The 18,089-nt window shown below is 36.3% G+C and overlaps 1 protein-coding gene across 1 annotated transcript in view; it reads right to left on the bottom strand.

Moving 5' to 3' along the window:
* The window catches only part of synr (sayonara), a 105,778-nt gene that overhangs the window by 84,273 nt on the left and 3,416 nt on the right, over window positions 1-18,089 (bottom strand). Inside the window, exons 2-3 of the mRNA XM_068355970.1 lie at window positions 9,140-9,312; window positions 5,321-5,459 (exon numbers count right to left, since the gene is read on the bottom strand). Coding sequence (XP_068212071.1) covers window positions 5,321-5,459; window positions 9,140-9,312 — 312 coding nt within the window. The remainder of the gene's footprint in view (window positions 1-5,320; window positions 5,460-9,139; window positions 9,313-18,089) is intronic.

Genomic DNA, 18,089 nt, shown 5'->3' on the forward strand with positions numbered 1-18,089 from the left:
TTTCAATGTTTTTCTACAATTTTCAGGTCAAGCTGTAAGCTATTTTCTTTTTCGGAATTAAGTTTTATTGAGTAATTCACCCTTTAGAAAAAAACAATGAAAACAAAAGCACTCGGGAAAAAAACAATAAAAACTAAAATAATAAAGAAAAACCAGTAAAACGAAAGTAATTGGGAAAAAACAGTAAAAACTAAAATAATTAAGAAAAAACAGTAAAAATTAAACTGAGAAAAAACAGTAAAAACTAAAATAATTAAGAAAAAACTGTAAAGACTAAAATAAATACGGTCACCAACCCGTAAAAGAAAATAGCATAGTAAGGTAAAAATTACGGCCGCCTGTATTTTATTGAAATACGGCTGAGAACAGCACATTTTTACGGAGAATTCCCAATTAAAATTATGATTTTTTTTTTTAGTGTAGACTGAAAAAAACTATTTCATTTACTGGACTTATACAAATAAAACTGCTTAAATCCAGCGTTTTCAAAGACTTTTTTAGAGGATCAAACAATGATAATGTGTGCCTCTTTTAATCTTTATAAAATTTGAAAAAATTTACGATGTAAAGGCCCGGTCACACCGCCCGAACGTTGCTGGAGCGTTCCTTGAACGGTAGGGAGGTGGACCAAACCCTCAAAAATTTAATTTAACGTTTTTACGTTCGGTCTTTATTAGGCTGCTGAACGTAGCAAATCTATATTTCCTGAGTTTTCTTACACCTCTGTTATGGAAGTTGCTAATTTATGCAATAAGGGTATTGGTATACACGATGTCAAAAAGTTTGTCGCTTTTTTTTTCTTTTTAATTAACTTAAAAAAAACCGTAATTTTAATTAAGATACAGCGACCGTAATTTTTACCCTACTTTGTTATTATCTTTTACACGTTGGTGACTGTAATATCACTCCGCTACGCTTTTCGACATCCTGTATACCAATACCCGTATTGCATAAATCAGCAACCTCCATAATAGAGGTGTAAGAAAACTCAGGAAATATGCGAGGATTTGCTACGTTCAGCAGCCTAATAAAGACTGAACGTAAAAACGTTAAATTAAATTTTCGAGGGTTTGGTCCACCTCCCTACCGTTCAAGGAACGCTCCAGCAACGTTCGGGCGGTGTGACCGGGCCTTAAGAGGAATAAAATTGCACTACGCAAATCAATAATTCATATCATAAATATTCTGTAAGTTGGGTAAAAAATGCTTATGAAATGGTGTAAAGGACACTTAAAAAAAAACGTAGTTTTAATCGGAAATTCTCCGTAAAAATACATTGTTCTCAGTCGTATTTCAGTAAAACACAGGCGACTGTAATAATACCCTACTTTGTTATTATATTTCACGGGTTGGTGACCGTAATATCACTCCATAATTAACGTCAATATATCCGTTTTTAAACCGGTAAATGCCTGGCAACATTTATCCCAGGATTCTTGCCGTTTTTTACGGCTATTTTTTAGGTGTAGTTTAACAACCTCTCTAAAACTGTTTGGCTCCAATTTCCAAATACCTTTAAAAAAAAAAAAAGAAAAAAAAAGCGCCTCACTGTGTGACTCCGAGGAGAAACTAAGGCTCGCTTCACACGAGCGGATATTTTTCCGTCCGGAAATATTTCTGTTCGTTCGGAGCCGTGTCTTCACAAGAGGAAAGTTTCCCCGAGCAGCCTCGTAGTTTCCATAATGGTATAAAAGACTAGGACAACAACAAAAACAACAAGAAAACAACAACAAAACAGAAAGGAAATTGATAGGGAAATCGAATGGGTATGTAAGAGTTCGCCGAAAAGTAACTGAACATCGCTAGGACATTTTTTTGGAGGCCAATATCGGCTTACCCCTGTTCCAAAAAACAGTTAAAAGCTTGTGAACGGAATAGTGCCACTCCCAAAAATATAAAATGAATATTCTCGTGCAACACGATATTCTAAATATTTGCATATTGTAATTTTTGGTATAAATCGGTGTATATAAACTAGGGGGATCAATGTGGTGGATTTTGGGCATATCTGTGTACCAGAGTTTATGATATGAGAATTCCTTTACACAGCTTTTTAGGAAAATGCATTGCTCATTATGTTATGACTGGTTGATTTAATAACCAAGTGTTGATATCAATATCGTTAAGATTTTAACGGGGGCATTAAATTACGTTCTTAAGACTCGCTTCACACGAGTGGATTTATACCATGCAGATTAGAAATAAATTAAGATTAATGAGGCCCTTCATATGCAATCCGCTCGGAAAAATTCCCGAGCGGTAGTGAAGAACAAACCACGTGCACTGCCAACCCGCGCGGTTCCAGTGTAGAGGCTTAAGCTGGAATCACACAAGGCTTTGTTCCCCAGCAGCAAACCATTGCTACCCAAAATAGAAAGGTTGCGAGTTCGTTGCTTGAGATATTGGGAAGCAGCGAGCACAAACCGAGAGCATGAAGTCAGATATAAACACACAAGATGGCGGCTACAAATAGGATGTGCTCTTGCTTGGCAATCTTGGGTCCAACAAGCCTCAGGAGATAATAAAAATCTGCTTTGTTTATCCTGTGGTGGTTGTAGAATTCTGGGCGCCATGATATCAGCTGATCAGCTTCGTTTAACTTTTTCCTATTTGCTCCTCGAACTGCGAAATCGTAGTGTGACGCTACTACACTTTCGCTCGCTATCATCGGCTGGAGGTTGGCGAAAACGTCGAGCAAGAAATGACTAGTGTGACTCCAACAATATGGAAATTACGAGGCCACTCGGGGAAAATCCACTCGTTTGAAGACATGCCTCTCAACGAGCGGAAATATTTCCGTAAGGGAAAAAATCCGCTTGTGTGAAAGGAGCCTTAGTTTCTCTTGGGAGTCCCATTATAGGAACTACGAGGTCCCTCGGGGAAAATCCACTCGTTTGAAGACATGCTTCCTAACGAGCGGAAATATTTCCGTACGGGAAAAGATCCGCTTGTGTGAAAGGAACCTTAGTTTCTCTTGGGAGTCCCATTATAGGAACTACGAGGTCGCTTGGGGAAAATCCACTCATTTGAAGACATGCTTCCTAACGAGCGGAAATATTTCCGAACGGGAAAAAATCCGCTTGTGTGAAAGGAGCCTTAGTTTCTCTTGGGAGTCCCATTATAGGAACTACGAGGTCGCTCGGGGAAAAACCACTCATTTGAAGACATGCTTCCTAACGAGCGGAAATATTTCCGTACGGGAAAAGATCCGCTCGTGTGAAGGAAGCCTTAGTTTCTCTTAGGAGTCACACAATGGCTTTGTTTTTTCAAAAAGGTATTTTAAAATTGGGCCCAAACAATGTTACAGGGACTGGGAAACTAGACGCGACACGCGCGCTAAGTAAAACTAAAACTTTTATACCAAAATATTGTAATAATAATAATAATAATAATAACAACATTAATTATAATAATAATAATAATATCAATAATAATAACAATAATAATAATAATAACTATAAAAATGAAAATAATGAGAATAATAAGGATAAGAACGAAAACAATAGTAATAATAATAATAATAATATTAATATCAATAACGATAAAAATTAAAATAATGATAATAATAAGGATAAGAATGAAAATAATAATAATAATAATAATAATAATAATAATAATAATAACAATATTAATACCCCCAAAAAAATTAAATAATGATAATAACAATAAAAATAATAATAATAATAATAATAATAATAATTAATGAAAATCCAAGCCATTATCGAAGTTAAGCCAGCATCTTAAAGCCAAGAGAAGCTGGTCATCTGAATTCTACTAGTATCTTAAAGATAAAAAAACCTATTTATTAAAGATATATAAGGATCTTAAAAGATAAAGAAACAGAATATAAAGGAACTAACAGCCTTAAAGGTAAGATAAGGGATATCATCAAAACCCTACCAGCGTCTGAAATATAATAAAATGATTATAAAAGCGAGTTTTAAAGCTAAGAAAAAGATATCCAATTATAAGCCTAGTCTCGAAAGACTAGGTTAACCTAATATAGAATTCACTTAAAGTCTGTTCCAAGTTTATCAAAATTCACTTGGAATCTCATAAAAATCTATTGTCAGTTTACCAGTGTTTTAAAGCTAAGAAGAAGATATCCAATTATAAGTCTAGTCTCAAAAGACTAACTTAACCTAGTCTAGAATTCACTTAAGGCCTATTCCAAGTTTATCAAAATTCAGTTGGCCTCTTACAGATAATGAAAATCTATTGCCAGTTTTACCAGTGTTTTAAAGTAAAGAAAAATATATCCCATTATCAGAATCTCAAAGGTTAGCTTAACCTAATATAGAAACCACTTAAGCCTATACCAAGATTATCAAAACTCTCTTGGCATCTTAAAGAAAAAATATTTGTCAGTTTTACTAGTGTTTTAAAGCTAAGAAAAATATATCCCATTATCAGTCTAAATAGCTTAACCCAATATAGAAGCCACTTAAGCCTATACCAAGATTATCAAAGCTTTCTTGTCATCTTAAAGATAAAAAAGGCAAATGTCAGTTTTACCAGTGTTTTAAAGCTAAGAAAAATATATCCGAATATAAGTCTAGTCTCAATAGCTAACTTAACTTAATCTAGAAGCCACTTAATCCAATATCAAAATTATCAAAGCTTTCTTGGCCTCTTAACGAAAATATATTTGTCAGTTTTACCAGTGTTTAAAGCTAAGAAAAATATATCCGATAATCAGTCTCAAAAACTAACTTAACCTAACCTAGAAACCACTTAAGCCTATACTAAATTCATCAAAACTCTCTTGGCATCTTAAAGATAATACATTTATCAGTTTTACCAGTGTTTCAAAGCTAAGAAAAAGATGTACCATTATCAAAGACTCAAAAGTTAGCTTAACCTAATATAGAAGCTACTTAAGCCTATACCAACATTATCAAAGCTCTCTTGGCATCTTAAAGAAAAAATATTTGCCAGTTTTACCAGTGTTTTAAAGCTAAGAAAAAGATATCCCATTATCAAAGACTCAAAAGTTAGCTTGATCTAATCTAGAAGCCATCTAACCTATACCAAGATTATCAAAGTACTCTGGGCATCTTAAAAAAAAACTGTCAGTTTTACCAGTGTATTAAAGCTAAGAAAAAGATATCCCAATATCAGTCTCAAAAGTTAGCTTAACCTAACCTTGAAACCACTTAAGCCTATCCCAAAATTATCAAAACTCTCTTGACATCTAAAAAAAAAAAAAAAAAAGAAAAAAAAAAAAAAATTGTCAGTTCAACCAGAAAAAAACCCGATTACCAGTCTCAAAATGCTACCTTAACCTACCCTAGAAACCACTTAAGCCTACATTCCACACCTGCTTATTCAAGGCAGCCAGATATTCTGCCTTCTCCTTGGCCATCTGATCGTCGAAGGTGTTCCCCATCTCGAGAAGGGTCGACTTCAAGTCCCCGTCAGAGTTTTCAAGCATGTCAACGTCTGCCTTCTCTTTCTCCCTGAACACGTTTGTTGAGATTGGTCAGATAACATTTGAGTCTTGTCGAAAGAAAATAAAAAAGGTGGGAGGGTGGTCGTCTGATTGGAACCAAAGAGGATAAATGGGGGGAGAATAGGGAGATGAAAACGTAAATAGGTGGGAGTCTGAGTGGAACTAGGAGGATCAAAGAGGAAGGAATAGGGAGATGAAAACATAAAAAGGTGGGAGTCTGAGTGGAATCAAAGAGGTTAAATGTGGGGAGAATAGGGAGATGAAAACATAAAAAGGTGGGAGTCTGAGTGGAACTAGGAGGATAAAAAAGGAAGGAATGGGGAGAGGTAAATATAAAATGGTGGGAGTCTGAGTGGAACTAGGAGGATCAAAGAGGCAGGAGTGGAGAGAGGTAAATATAAAAAGGTGGGAGTCTGAGTGGAACTAGGAGGATCAAAGAGGCAGGAATTGGGAGAGGTAAAAATAAAAAGGTGGGAGTCTGAGTGGAACTAGGAGGATCAAAGAGGAAGGAATGGGGAGAGGTAAAAATGAAAAGGTGGGAGTCTGAGTGGAACTAGGAGGATTAAAGAGGCAGGAATTGGGAGAGGTAAAAATAAAAAGGTGGGAGTCTGAGTGGAACTAGGAGGATCAAAGAGGAAGGAATGGGGAGAGGTAAATATAAAAAGGTGGGAGTCTGAGTGGAACTAGGAGGATCAAAGAGGAAGGAATGCGGAGATGTAAACATAAAAAGGTGGGAGTCTGAGTGGAAATAGGAGGATCAAAGAGGCAGGAATGGGGAGAGGTAAAAATAAAAAGGTGGGAGTCTGATCGGAACTAGGAGGATAAAAAAGGAAGGAATGGGGAGAGGTAAATATAAAAAGGTGGGAGTCTGAGTGGAACTAGGAGGATCAAAGAGGAAGGAATGGGGAGATGTAAACATAAAAAGGTGGGAGTCTGAACGGAACTAAGAGGATAAAAAAGGAAGGAATGGGGTGAGGTAAAAATTAAAAAGATGGGAGTCCCAGTGGAACTAGGAGGATCAAAGAGGAAGGAATGGGGTGAGGTAAAAATAAAAAGGTGGGAATATGAGTGGAACTAGGAGGATCAAAGAGGAAGGAATGGGGAGAGGTAAAAATAAAAAGGTGGGAGTCTGAGTGGAACTAGGAGGATAAGAGAAGAGAATAGGGAGAAGATAAAGAAGGTGGGAAGATATATTTACATGTGCCAAAATTAAAAAAAAAATAAAAAAATCTTGGTGTGAGATTCTAAGAGCCAAGAAAGACTATTAAAAGCAACTAAAAAGATGCAAATAATGAAAGAATTAGCAAAATGGAAAAGCGAATCCTTCACGTCAAAGATTCAAGGATAAAGGTATAAGGTAGTGGAAAAGAATGAAACAAATTGAGTTGCCATGTCTGGTATTATAACGCGATTTGTCTATAAAAACTACATAAATGCGATCTTTAATTTACTTTCATCTTTCCTAAAAACACTTTCGTCTAATGTTCGTGAAGTAAGTGAATAGTGAATAGTCTACTATCCCAAATAGGTATGTGAATAGTTTCCTATTTCTAGGTTATGTGAATAGTTTTCTATCCCAAATAGCTTTGTGAATAATTTAATATCCCTAATAGTTATGTGAATAGTTTCCTATTTCTAGGTTATGTGAATAGTTTTCTATCCCAAACAGCTTTGCGAATAGTTTACTATCCCAAATAGCTATGTGATTAGTTTCCTATTTCTAGGTTGTGAATAGTTTTCTATCCCAAATAGCTATGTGAATAGTTTCCTATCCCAAATAGCTTTGTGAATAATTTACTATCCCTAATAGTTATGTGAATAGTCTACTATCCCAAAATAGCTATGTGAATAGTTTACTATCCCCAATAGTTATGTCAATAATCTACTATCCCCAATAGTTATATAAATAATCTACAATCCCTAATAGTTATATGAATAGTATACTATCCCAGAAAATTATCCTTTATGTATCGAAACTCATATATGAACTATCCCATGAATAGTCAAAATAGTTAATGCGTCGACGAAAATATCTTTATTTTTCTGTCAATGTTTGCACTTAGTCCAGTGATTTCATTTTTAAAGAGCCGTTTGATCTGTAACACAGGGGAATTGTTTCGCGATGTATTTTTTCTTTTTTAATATGATCGAACATGACCAACATTAAATAGCCTGGGATACTGTTTCATAACAAACGCTTCAACCACACAGTCTTTTTCTGTCTAGCCTTATGGGGCTCTTTCCCTATCTATCCGTGTCATATTTGCATTAAGGTCCCATTAAAAAAAACTACCATGATACTCCATAATCAGATTGAAAAGGATATTTGGTTATTCTACTCACTGATGTCATTTGCATATGCTCAAGCATACATGCAGTCTCTAGACTGTCATTCGGCAGGAGCGTTATGTAATATCAGTAATAAATCTAGTACAGTCTTCCCGCCTCATACTGCAGCATACAGATGTTCTTTAATATATAAATATTGTGATTTTACTTTGAGAATCCCAGAAAAGACTTTTTGTAAATATTAGCATTCTGATAAAAACAGGGTCACAAACTCTATAGATGGTACGCGCACGTGTCCATGGAGATATGGACTATAGTCAATTTCTTTTAGCGATGCATATTTGCACCGACTCGCGGCGGTGCCTTTTTAGCTCAGAAAATTTCCTGATCGCTGATTGGTTAGAATTATCTTGTCCAACCAATCAGCGATCCAGAAACTTTTCCCAGCTAAAAGGGCACCGCTGCGAGTCGGTGCAAATATGCATCCTAAAAGAAATGGACTATAGTCATGAAACGGTTGAGATTAGAATCTGAGGAGGATAATGATTTATGAGTCCCTTCCATGTGAAATGGAAGGCTGTATCTGTTTGTATGTATACCTTTTTGTTGGCAGCGTCGAGGTATTGCTCTTGCTCTGGAGTGAGAGGGTCCTCCTGAATCCCGTTTTCTATGAAGAATTCTCTAGTCTCCAAACTATCGGCGGTACCCTCTCCCAAAGACGAACTGAAGTAATCGAGATGATAATCAGCGTAAAATGACATTCTCTATCTCTGCCCGTGATCAGAATCTCTCATCCTGGACTTTAAGAGGATTTTAAGGAGAGCCTCAAATCTTTCGTGTCTCCCTTAATATTCTTGAGTTTGAACAAATGAGACAGATTTACAAAAGTTATACGGTACTAAATTCCTGTATAAGACGTGATCTAATCCTCGTATAAATGAAATGATACCTATTTTGCATTTTATACATAGCTAAATTTAAAGCGACTTTTTTTTTTTACATGGCACAGAAAATTAGAATATTGAATAAAGCAGAGTAAAGCAAAAGGTACAGTCTGAGAAAGCTGCAATTAAAAGGCAAAGGAATATTCTTTCTAAAAACTAAATAAGGCAACTGCAAAAGCACTAACTAAAGAGGCCCTTTCCTGGTACCTCTGTAATAATTTAACTTTTACTTTTCATGTAACTTCAAAAATTTATACATCAAAATATCTTGTAATATTTCAGTTACTCAAATCTTGCTTAAGAGATGATTATTCTAAACAAACTCATAGCTTTTGAACTTTTAAATAACAATTAACGTTGTCTAAATGGTGGTTTTAGAGTTTACTTATCTAAAACTATCTTTGAAAATCTTGCAAATTAAAGGAAAGTGTAGGAAATAGCTATTTCATCTTACGTCTGCAGTTGGAGTTCCTCAAGGCTAGCTTCAAGAGCCTCAATCTCATTGGTAAGCTTCACCAGTTGGTTAGACTTGAGCTCTAAAGGTTGAATGGGGTTGTTCTGCTCCTCCTCGGCTATCTCCCGCTCGACCTGGAGATACTTCTCCAGGGTGGAACGATCCACTTGAATCTGAAAGTTAAAAAGAGGAAATAGAGGGCAAATTCAATCTACTTAATGCTCCAAGGTGGAACAGTTCACTTAGATTTGAAAGTTAAACACATAAAATAGAGAGCAAATTCAATCTAATTACTGCTCCAAGGTGGAACAGTTCACTTGGATTTGAAAGTTATACACAAAAAATGGAGAGAAAATTCAATCTACTTAATGCTCCAAGGTGGAACAGTTCACTTGGATTTGAAAGTTAAACACATAAAATAGAGAGCAAATTCAATCTAATTACTGCTCCAAGGTGGAACAGTTCACTTGGATTTGAAAGTTATACACAAAAAATGGAGAGAAAATTCAATCTACTTAATGCTCCAAGGTGGAACAGTTCACTTGGATTTGAAAGTTAAACACATAAAATAGAGAGCAAATTCAATCTAATTACTGCTCCAAGGTGGAACAGTTTACTTGGATCTGAAGGTTAAACACAAGAAATAGAGACAAAATTCAATTTACTTAATGCTCCAAGGTGGAACAGTTCACTTGGATTTGAAAGTTAAACACATAAAATAGAGAGCAAATTCAAACTAATTACTGCTCCAAGGTGGGACAGTTTACGTGGATCTGAAGGTTAAACACAAGAAATAGAGACAAAATTCAATTTACTTAATGCTCCAAGGTGGAACGGTTCATTTGGATTTGAAAGTTATACACAAAAAATAGAGAGCAAATTCAAACTAATTACTGCTCCAAGGTGGAACAGTTTACGTGGATTTGAAAGTTATACACAAAATATAGAGAGCAAATTCAATCTAATTACTGCTCCAATGTGGAACAGGCCCCTTGGATTTGAAAGTTAAACACAACAAATTCATGGCAAATTCATGCTACTTTACTGCTCTAAGTTGGAACAGTTTATGTGGATCTGAAGGTTAAACACAAGAAATAGAGGGTAAATTCAAGCTACTTAATGCTCCAAGGTGGAACAGTCCACTTGGATTTGAAAGTTAAACACAAAAAATTGAGAGCAAATTCACACTACTTAAGCCCCTTCCACACGGCGGACAAATGTAAGGCGGGCACTCTGATTTGCCCGTAATTCTCTTGCTTTGAAGCAAAATTGGTAACAATGCCTGCCTGCCATGCATTTGTCTTGTGTGAAAGGAGCTTTACTGCTTCAAGGTGGAACGGGCGACTTGGACCTGAAAGTCAAACACAATAAATAAAGAGCAAAATTTATATTACTTTTCGTAAGTTCTAATTAATGGCTGTTTTAACATAAAAGTAAAACAATGTTATGATGACATTTCTGTGACATACTCAAACCCATGCAAATTCCGAATATAATATAGCATGCAGTGATTTCATGTTCAACTTAATATGCAAAGAGCATAGCCCATTCACACTTGGTACCATAGCTCTAGATAAACACACACACATATATATATATATATATATATATATATATATGTGTGTGTGTATATATATATATATATATATATATATACATATATATATATATATATATATATATATATATATATATATATATATATATATATATATTTTTATTGTAATAAGTACATGCAAAATTTGGTCCAATTAATGCCCTACAAACCCTTCCTAGATATCCAGTATACACACGCACATACATACACACACACACACATACATATATATATATATATATATAATTATATATATATATATATATACACAGCCTACTTGATATGTAATAGGTGCAGACAAAATTTGGTCTATTTACAAGTAATGCCCTACAACCCCTTCCTCCCTGCCACGAATCTTGGCTTAGAAATAAATAGCAACGTATCTATGAACGGTCACATTATAGGCTAGCGTCATGCGTTGCTATGGTAACCACCCACAGGGTAGTGAAGCGGAACAAAGAGTCCTACCATTTGCGTCATAGAGAAAGGGTGGAAATGTCACGTGTTGTTTTTACTTATATGATTGGGCGTAATGTCGTAGGGGTGTGTGGTGGCTGAATGGTAGCGTCCTTGCCTGGTGATTGCCATACTGGGGTTCGAGTCTCGCTCAAACTCGTTAGTTCCTTTGGTTGCTGCAACTTCACCATCATTGAGAGCCACCCATCTTCTTAAACCGTCGGACTGGGGTTCAATTCCCGCTCAAACTCGTTAAGTCCTTAGATCGCTGCAACCTCACCATCCTTGTGAGCTAAAGATAGGGGGTTTTGGGGGAGCCTATGGGTCTATCTTCTGAGTCGTCAGCAGCCATTGCCTGGCCCTCCCTGGTTCTAGCTTGGGTGGAGAGGGGGCTTGGGTGTTGATCATATGTAATATGGTCAATCTCTAGGGCATTGTCCTCCACGATAGGGCAATGTCACTGTCCCTTCCCTCTGCCATTTATGAGCGACCTTTAAACTTTATATAACAATTAATATTTAATATTTAATATTTAAACGCCGAAGATCATGAATGGCAGAGGCAAGGAGCAGTAACAATGCCCTAGAGACTAACCATATATTCATATGATCAGCGCCCAAGCCCTCTCTCCACTCAAGCTAGGACCAAGGAGGGCCAGGCAATGGCTGCTTTTGACTCAGAAGGTAGACCGGTAGGCTCCTCCAAACCCACCACCTTTAGCTCACAAATATGGTGAGGTTGGAGACACTAAAGAAACTATCGAGTCTGAGCGGGACTCAAACCCCAGTCCGGCAGTTTAAGATGGACGAGATGGAAGAAAGGAAGGAGGGAATGGGGGTGAACGGCAAAGACCCTAAATAATGTATACAGTGTACCACGTGAAGTGCACTGACGACGGCACTACTGCCAAAGGGAATGTATCAGAATCTGGGAGGCATAAAGACCGTTCAGAAAATGGATGGAGTCTTGACACAAAAAAAAAAAAAAAAAAAACTCATAAAACGTTTAGAAAGTACATGGACTACTGACATGTGTAATGAAAATAAACTAAAACGTCCAGAAATTCCAGTTTATTGACATGTGTAACGGAAATAGACTCCTAAAATGTCCAGAAAAAGGCACGGAGTCTTGTAAAAAAAAAAAAAAAAAAAACGTTTAGAAAATACATGGACTACTGACATGTGTAATGAAAATAAACTAAAACGTTCCGAAAATCCACAGTCTATTGACATGTGTAACAGAAATAGACTCCTAAAACGTCCAGAAAAAGGCACAGAGTCTTGACACGTGTAAAAAAAAAAAAAAAAAAAAAAAAAAAAAAAAAAAAAAAAAAAAAAAAAAAAAAAAAAAAAAAAAAAAAAACTCATGAAACGTTTAGAAAATACATGGACTACTGACATGTGTAATGAAAATAAACTAATACGTTCAGAAAATCCACAGTCTATTGACACGTGTAACGGAAATAGACTCCTAAAATGTCCAGAAAAAAAAAAAAAAAAAAAAACTCATAAAACGTTTAGAAAATACGTGGACTACTGACATGTGTAATGAAAATAAAGTAAAACGTTCCGAAAATCCACAGTCTATTGACATGTGTAACGGAAATAGACTCTTAAAACGTCCAGAAAAAGGCACGGAGTCTTGACAAAAAAAAAAAAAAAAAAAACCATAAAACGTTTAGAAAATACACGGACTACTGACATGTGTAATGAAAATAAACTAAAACGTTCAGAAAATCCACAGTCTATTGATATGTGTAACGGAAATAGACTCCTAAAACGTCCAGAAAAAGGCACGTAGTATTGACACGTGTAAAAAAAAAAAAAAAAAAAAAAAAAAACCTCATAAAACGTTTAGAAAATACATGGACTGCTGACATGTGTAATGAAAATAAAGTAAAACGTTCCGAAAATCCACAGTCTACTGGCATGTGTAACGGAAATAGACTCCTAAAACGTCCAGAAAAAGGCACGGAGTCTTGTAAAAAAAAAAGAAAAAAAGAAAAAAAAATCAGAAAATGCACGGCCTTGACACATGTCAAAAAAATACGTCTCCTACGATCATTCAGAAAATGCACGGACTATTGACACGTGCCACATAATCTCTTAATCATCTGAAAATCCTCTTGTGTTTTATTGACGTGAATATATTAATTGGTGTTACGACAGCAGCAATTTCATTAATCTGAAACCAAGCCTTTAATATAGAATCAAGGAGATTAATCGTGACGAAAGTCTGCTCATTATGATGATGTCAAAGCAACTCTTGTTCTATTCTGGAATATTGAGCAACATACAAACTTGTCTAAGTTTACAATATGCAATGAAGTAATTATTTTTCTTATCATTATTATCATGGTTATTATTACTAGCTAAGCTACAATCCTAGTTGGAAAAGCAAGATGCTATACGCCCAAAGGGCTCCGAGAGAAAAATGGGTCAGTGAGGAAGAAAAATAAGGAAATAAATAAACTACAAGAGAAGTAATGAACAATTAAATCAACATATTTTAAGAAAAGTAGCAACATTAAAATAGATCTTTCATCTGTAAACTATAAAAAAAATGACAGCCTATTCAACATAAAAACATTCGCTGCAAGTTTGATCTTTTGAAGTTGCACCGATTCAACTACCTGATTAGGAAGATCATTCCACAACTTGGTCACAGCTAGAATGAAAATTCTAGAATACTGTGCAGTATTGAGCCTCATGATGGAGTAGGCCTGGCTATTAGGATTAACTGCATACCTAGTATCATGGACAAGGTGGCACTGTCCGGGAAGATCTGAATGCAAAGGATGGTCAGAATTATGAAAACTTATGCAACATGCATAATTATTATTATTATTATTATTATCATTATTATTATTATTATTATTATTATTATTATTATTACTTTCTAAGCTACAACCCTAGTTGGAAAAGCACGATGCTATAAGCCCCAACTGGGAAAATAGCTCAGTGAGGAAAGGAAACAAGGAAAAAAACATATTTTAAGAACAATGACATTTAAATAAATATTTCCTATATAAACTATAAAAACTTTAACAAAACAAGAGGAAGAAAAACGAGATAGAATAGTGTGCCCGAGTGTACCCTCAAACAAGAGAACTCTAACCCAAGACAGTGGAAGACAATGGTAGAGAGGCTATGGCACTACCCAAGACTAGAGAACAATAGTTTGATTTTGGAGTGTCCTTCTCCTAGAAGATTTGAACGACAGTATCAGAGATTAATATCTAGGTCAGAATTAAGAAATTTACCTAGAGTGACCCCATTTGATTTTTTTTCATTGCAGTATCAATACAAAAGGCGGTTGGATCATTCAGGCAAACGTTAAACTGTGCTGGTATGCATTATCAATACAGAATGCAGTTGGATCATTCGGGCAGACGTAACACTGTGCTGGTATGCAGTATCAATACAGAATGCAGTTGGATCATTTAGGCAAACATAAAACAGTGCTGGTATGCATTATCAATACAGAACGCAGTTGGATCATTCAGGCAAACATAAAAAAGTGCTGGTATGCATTATCAATACAGAATGCAGTTGGACCATTCAAGAAAACATAACAGTGCTGGTATGCAGTATTAATACAGAATGCAGTTGGACCATTCAAGAAAACATAACAGTGCTGGTATGCAGTATTAATACAGAATGCAGTTGGACCATTCAAGAAAACATAACACTGTGCTGGTATGCAGTATTAATACAGAATGCAGTTGGACCATTCAAGAAAACATAACAGTGCTGGTATGCAGTATTAATACAGAATGCAGTTGGACCATTCAAGAAAACATAACACTGTGCTGGTATGCAGTATTGATACAGAATGCAGTTGGACCATTCAAGAAAACATAACACTGTGCTGGTAAACTGTAATTACGAAACTTACCTCCCTGGAGGTCTGTGAGAGATTCGCCTTCGTGGACTACACGTGCAGACGTGCAGGGTTTGACGGTAATGAAAAGTGCAAATAGACATTAAAAGCTACGTAAACTATTGGATCCATACTGTATATGCATTGTATGCAAGTGTGACAGAAGTGTATATGGGTATAAAGTTTGACGTTCATGTATAGTGGTATAGTGTACGTCTGTAATTAGACCAAAGTGGATAGACCTATTTATGCTTAGCCTGAGCAAAGATCAGGGAGTAAGTTTAGCCTTTTGGAAGCGTTGTAAAGGTTATCTATCTTCTCAGAGCAAAGATCAGGGAGTAATTTTACCCTTTGGAAGCGTTGTAAAGGTTATCTATGTTCTCAGAGCAAAGATCTGCCAGTACTTTTAGCCTTTTGGAAGCGTTATAAAGGTTATCAATCTTCTCAGAGCAAAGATCTGCCAGTACTTTTAGCCTTTTGGAAGCGTTGTAAAGGTTATCAATGTTCTCAGAGCAAAGATCTGCCAGTACTTTTAGCCTTTTGGAAGCGTTGTAAAGGTTATCAATGTTCTCAGAGCAAAGATCTGCCAGTACTTTTAGCCTTTTGGAAGCGTTGTAAAGGTTATCAATGTTCTCAGAGCAAAGATCTGCCAGTACTTTTAGCCTTTTGGAAGCGTTCTAAAGGTTATCTATGTTCTCAGAGCAAAGATCTGCCAGTACTTTTAGCCTCTTGGAAGCGTTGTTAAGGTTATCTATCTTCTCAGAGCAAAGATCTGCCAGTACTTTTAGCCTCTTGGAAGCGTTGTTAAGGTTATCTATCTTCTCAGAGCAAATATCTACCAGTACTTTTAGCCTCTTGGAAGCGTTGTAAAGGTTATCTATGTTCTCAGAGCAAAGATCAGGGAGTAATTTTACCCTTTGGAAGCGTTGTAAAGGTTATCTATGTTCTCAGAGCAAAGATCAGGGAGTAATTTTACCCTTTGGAAGCGTTGTAAAGGTTATCTATGTTCTCAGAGCAAAGATCTGCCAGTACTTTTAGCCTTTTGGAAGCGTTCTAAAGGTTATCTATCTTCTCAGAGCAAAGATCTGCCAGTACTTTTAGCCTTTTGGAAGCGTTCTAAAGGTTATCTATCTTCTCAGAGCAAAGATCTGCCAGTACTTTTAGCCTTTTGGAAGCGTTGTTAAGGTTATCTATCTTCTCAGAGCAAAGATCTGCCAGTACTTTTAGCCTCTTGGAAGCGTTGTTAAGGTTATCTATCTTCTCAGAGCAAAGATCTGCCAGTACTTTTAGCCTCTTGGAAGCGTTCTAAAGGTTATCAATCTTCTCAGAGCAAAGATCTGCCAGTACTTTTAGCCTTTTGGAAGCGTTCTAAAGGTTATCAATGTTCTCAGAGCAAAGATCTGCCAGTACTTTTAGCCTTTTGGAAGCGTTCTAAAGGTTATCAATGTTCTCAGAGCAAAGATCTGCCAGTACTTTTAGCCTTTTGGAAGCGTTCTAAAGGTTATCAATGTTCTCAGAGCAAAGATCTGCCAGTACTTTTAGCCTCTTGGAAGCGTTCTAAAGGTTATCTATCTTCTCAGAGCAAAGATCTGCCAGTACTTTTAGCCTCTTGGAAGCGTTCTAAAGGTTATCTATCTTCTCAGAGCAAAGATCTGCCAGTACTTTTAGCCTCTTGGAAGCGTTGTTAAGGTTATCTATCTTCTCAGAGCAAAGATCTGCCAGTACTTTTAGCCTCTTGGAAGCGTTGTTAAGGTTATCTATCTTCTCAGAGCAAAGATCTGCCAGTACTTTTAGCCTCTTGGAAGCGTTGTTAAGGTTATCTATCTTCTCAGAGCAAAGATCTGCCAGTACTTTTAGCCTCTTGGAAGCGTTGTAAAGGTTATCAATCTTCTCAGAGCAAAGATCTGCCAGTACTTTTAGCCTTTTGGAAGCGTTGTAAAGGTTATCAATCTTCTCAGAGCAAAGATCTGCCAGTACTTTTAGCCTCTTGGAAGCGTTGTTAAGGTTATCTATGTTCTCAGAGCAAAGATCTTCCAGTACTTTTAGCCTCTTGGAAGCGTTGTTAAGGTTATCTATGTTCTCAGAGCAAAGATCTAACAGCACTGTTTAGCTTTTAGAAAGCGTTGTAAAGGTTATCTATGTTCTCAGAGCAAAGATCTGCCAGTACTTTTAGCCTCTTGGAAGCGTTGTTAAGGTTATCTATGTTCTCAGAGCAAAGATCTAACAGCACTGTTTAGCTTTTAGAAAGCGTTGTAAAGGTTATCTATGTTCTCAGAGCAAAGATCTGCCAGTACTTTTAGCCTCTTGGAAGCGTTGTTAAGGTTATCTATGTTCTCAGAGCAAAGATCTTCCAGTACTTTTAGCCTCTTGGAAGCGTTGTTAAGGTTATCTATGTTCTCAGAGCAAAGATCTAACAGCACTGTTTAGCTTTTAGAAAGCGTTGTAAAGGTTATCTATGTTCTCAGAGCAAAGATCTGCCAGTACTTTTAGCCTTTTGGAAGCGTTGTAAAGGTTATCAATCTTCTCAGAGCAAAGATCTGCCAGTACTTTTAGCCTCTTGGAAGCGTTGTTAAGGTTATCTATGTTCTCAGAGCAAAGATCTTCCAGTACTTTTAGCCTCTTGGAAGCGTTGTTAAGGTTATCTATGTTCTCAGAGCAAAGATCTAACAGCACTGTTTAGCTTTTAGAAAGCGTTGTAAAGGTTATCTATGTTCTCAGAGCAAAGATCTGCCAGTACTTTTAGCCTCTTGGAAGCGTTGTTAAGGTTATCTATGTTCTCAGAGCAAAGATCTAACAGCACTGTTTAGCTTTTAGAAAGCGTTGTAAAGGTTATCTATGTTCTCAGAGCAAAGATCTGCCAGTACTTTTAGCCTCTTGGAAGCGTTGTTAAGGTTATCTATGTTCTCAGAGCAAAGATCTAACAGCACTGTTTAGCTTTTAGAAAGCGTTGTAAAGGTTATCTATGTTCTCAGAGCAAAGATCTGCCAGTACTTTTAGCCTCTTGGAAGCGTTGTT

The sequence above is a fragment of the Palaemon carinicauda genome, chromosome 31 (genome assembly GCF_036898095.1).
Source record: "Palaemon carinicauda isolate YSFRI2023 chromosome 31, ASM3689809v2, whole genome shotgun sequence".
In the NCBI taxonomy this organism is placed as follows: Eukaryota; Metazoa; Arthropoda; class Malacostraca; order Decapoda; family Palaemonidae; genus Palaemon; species Palaemon carinicauda.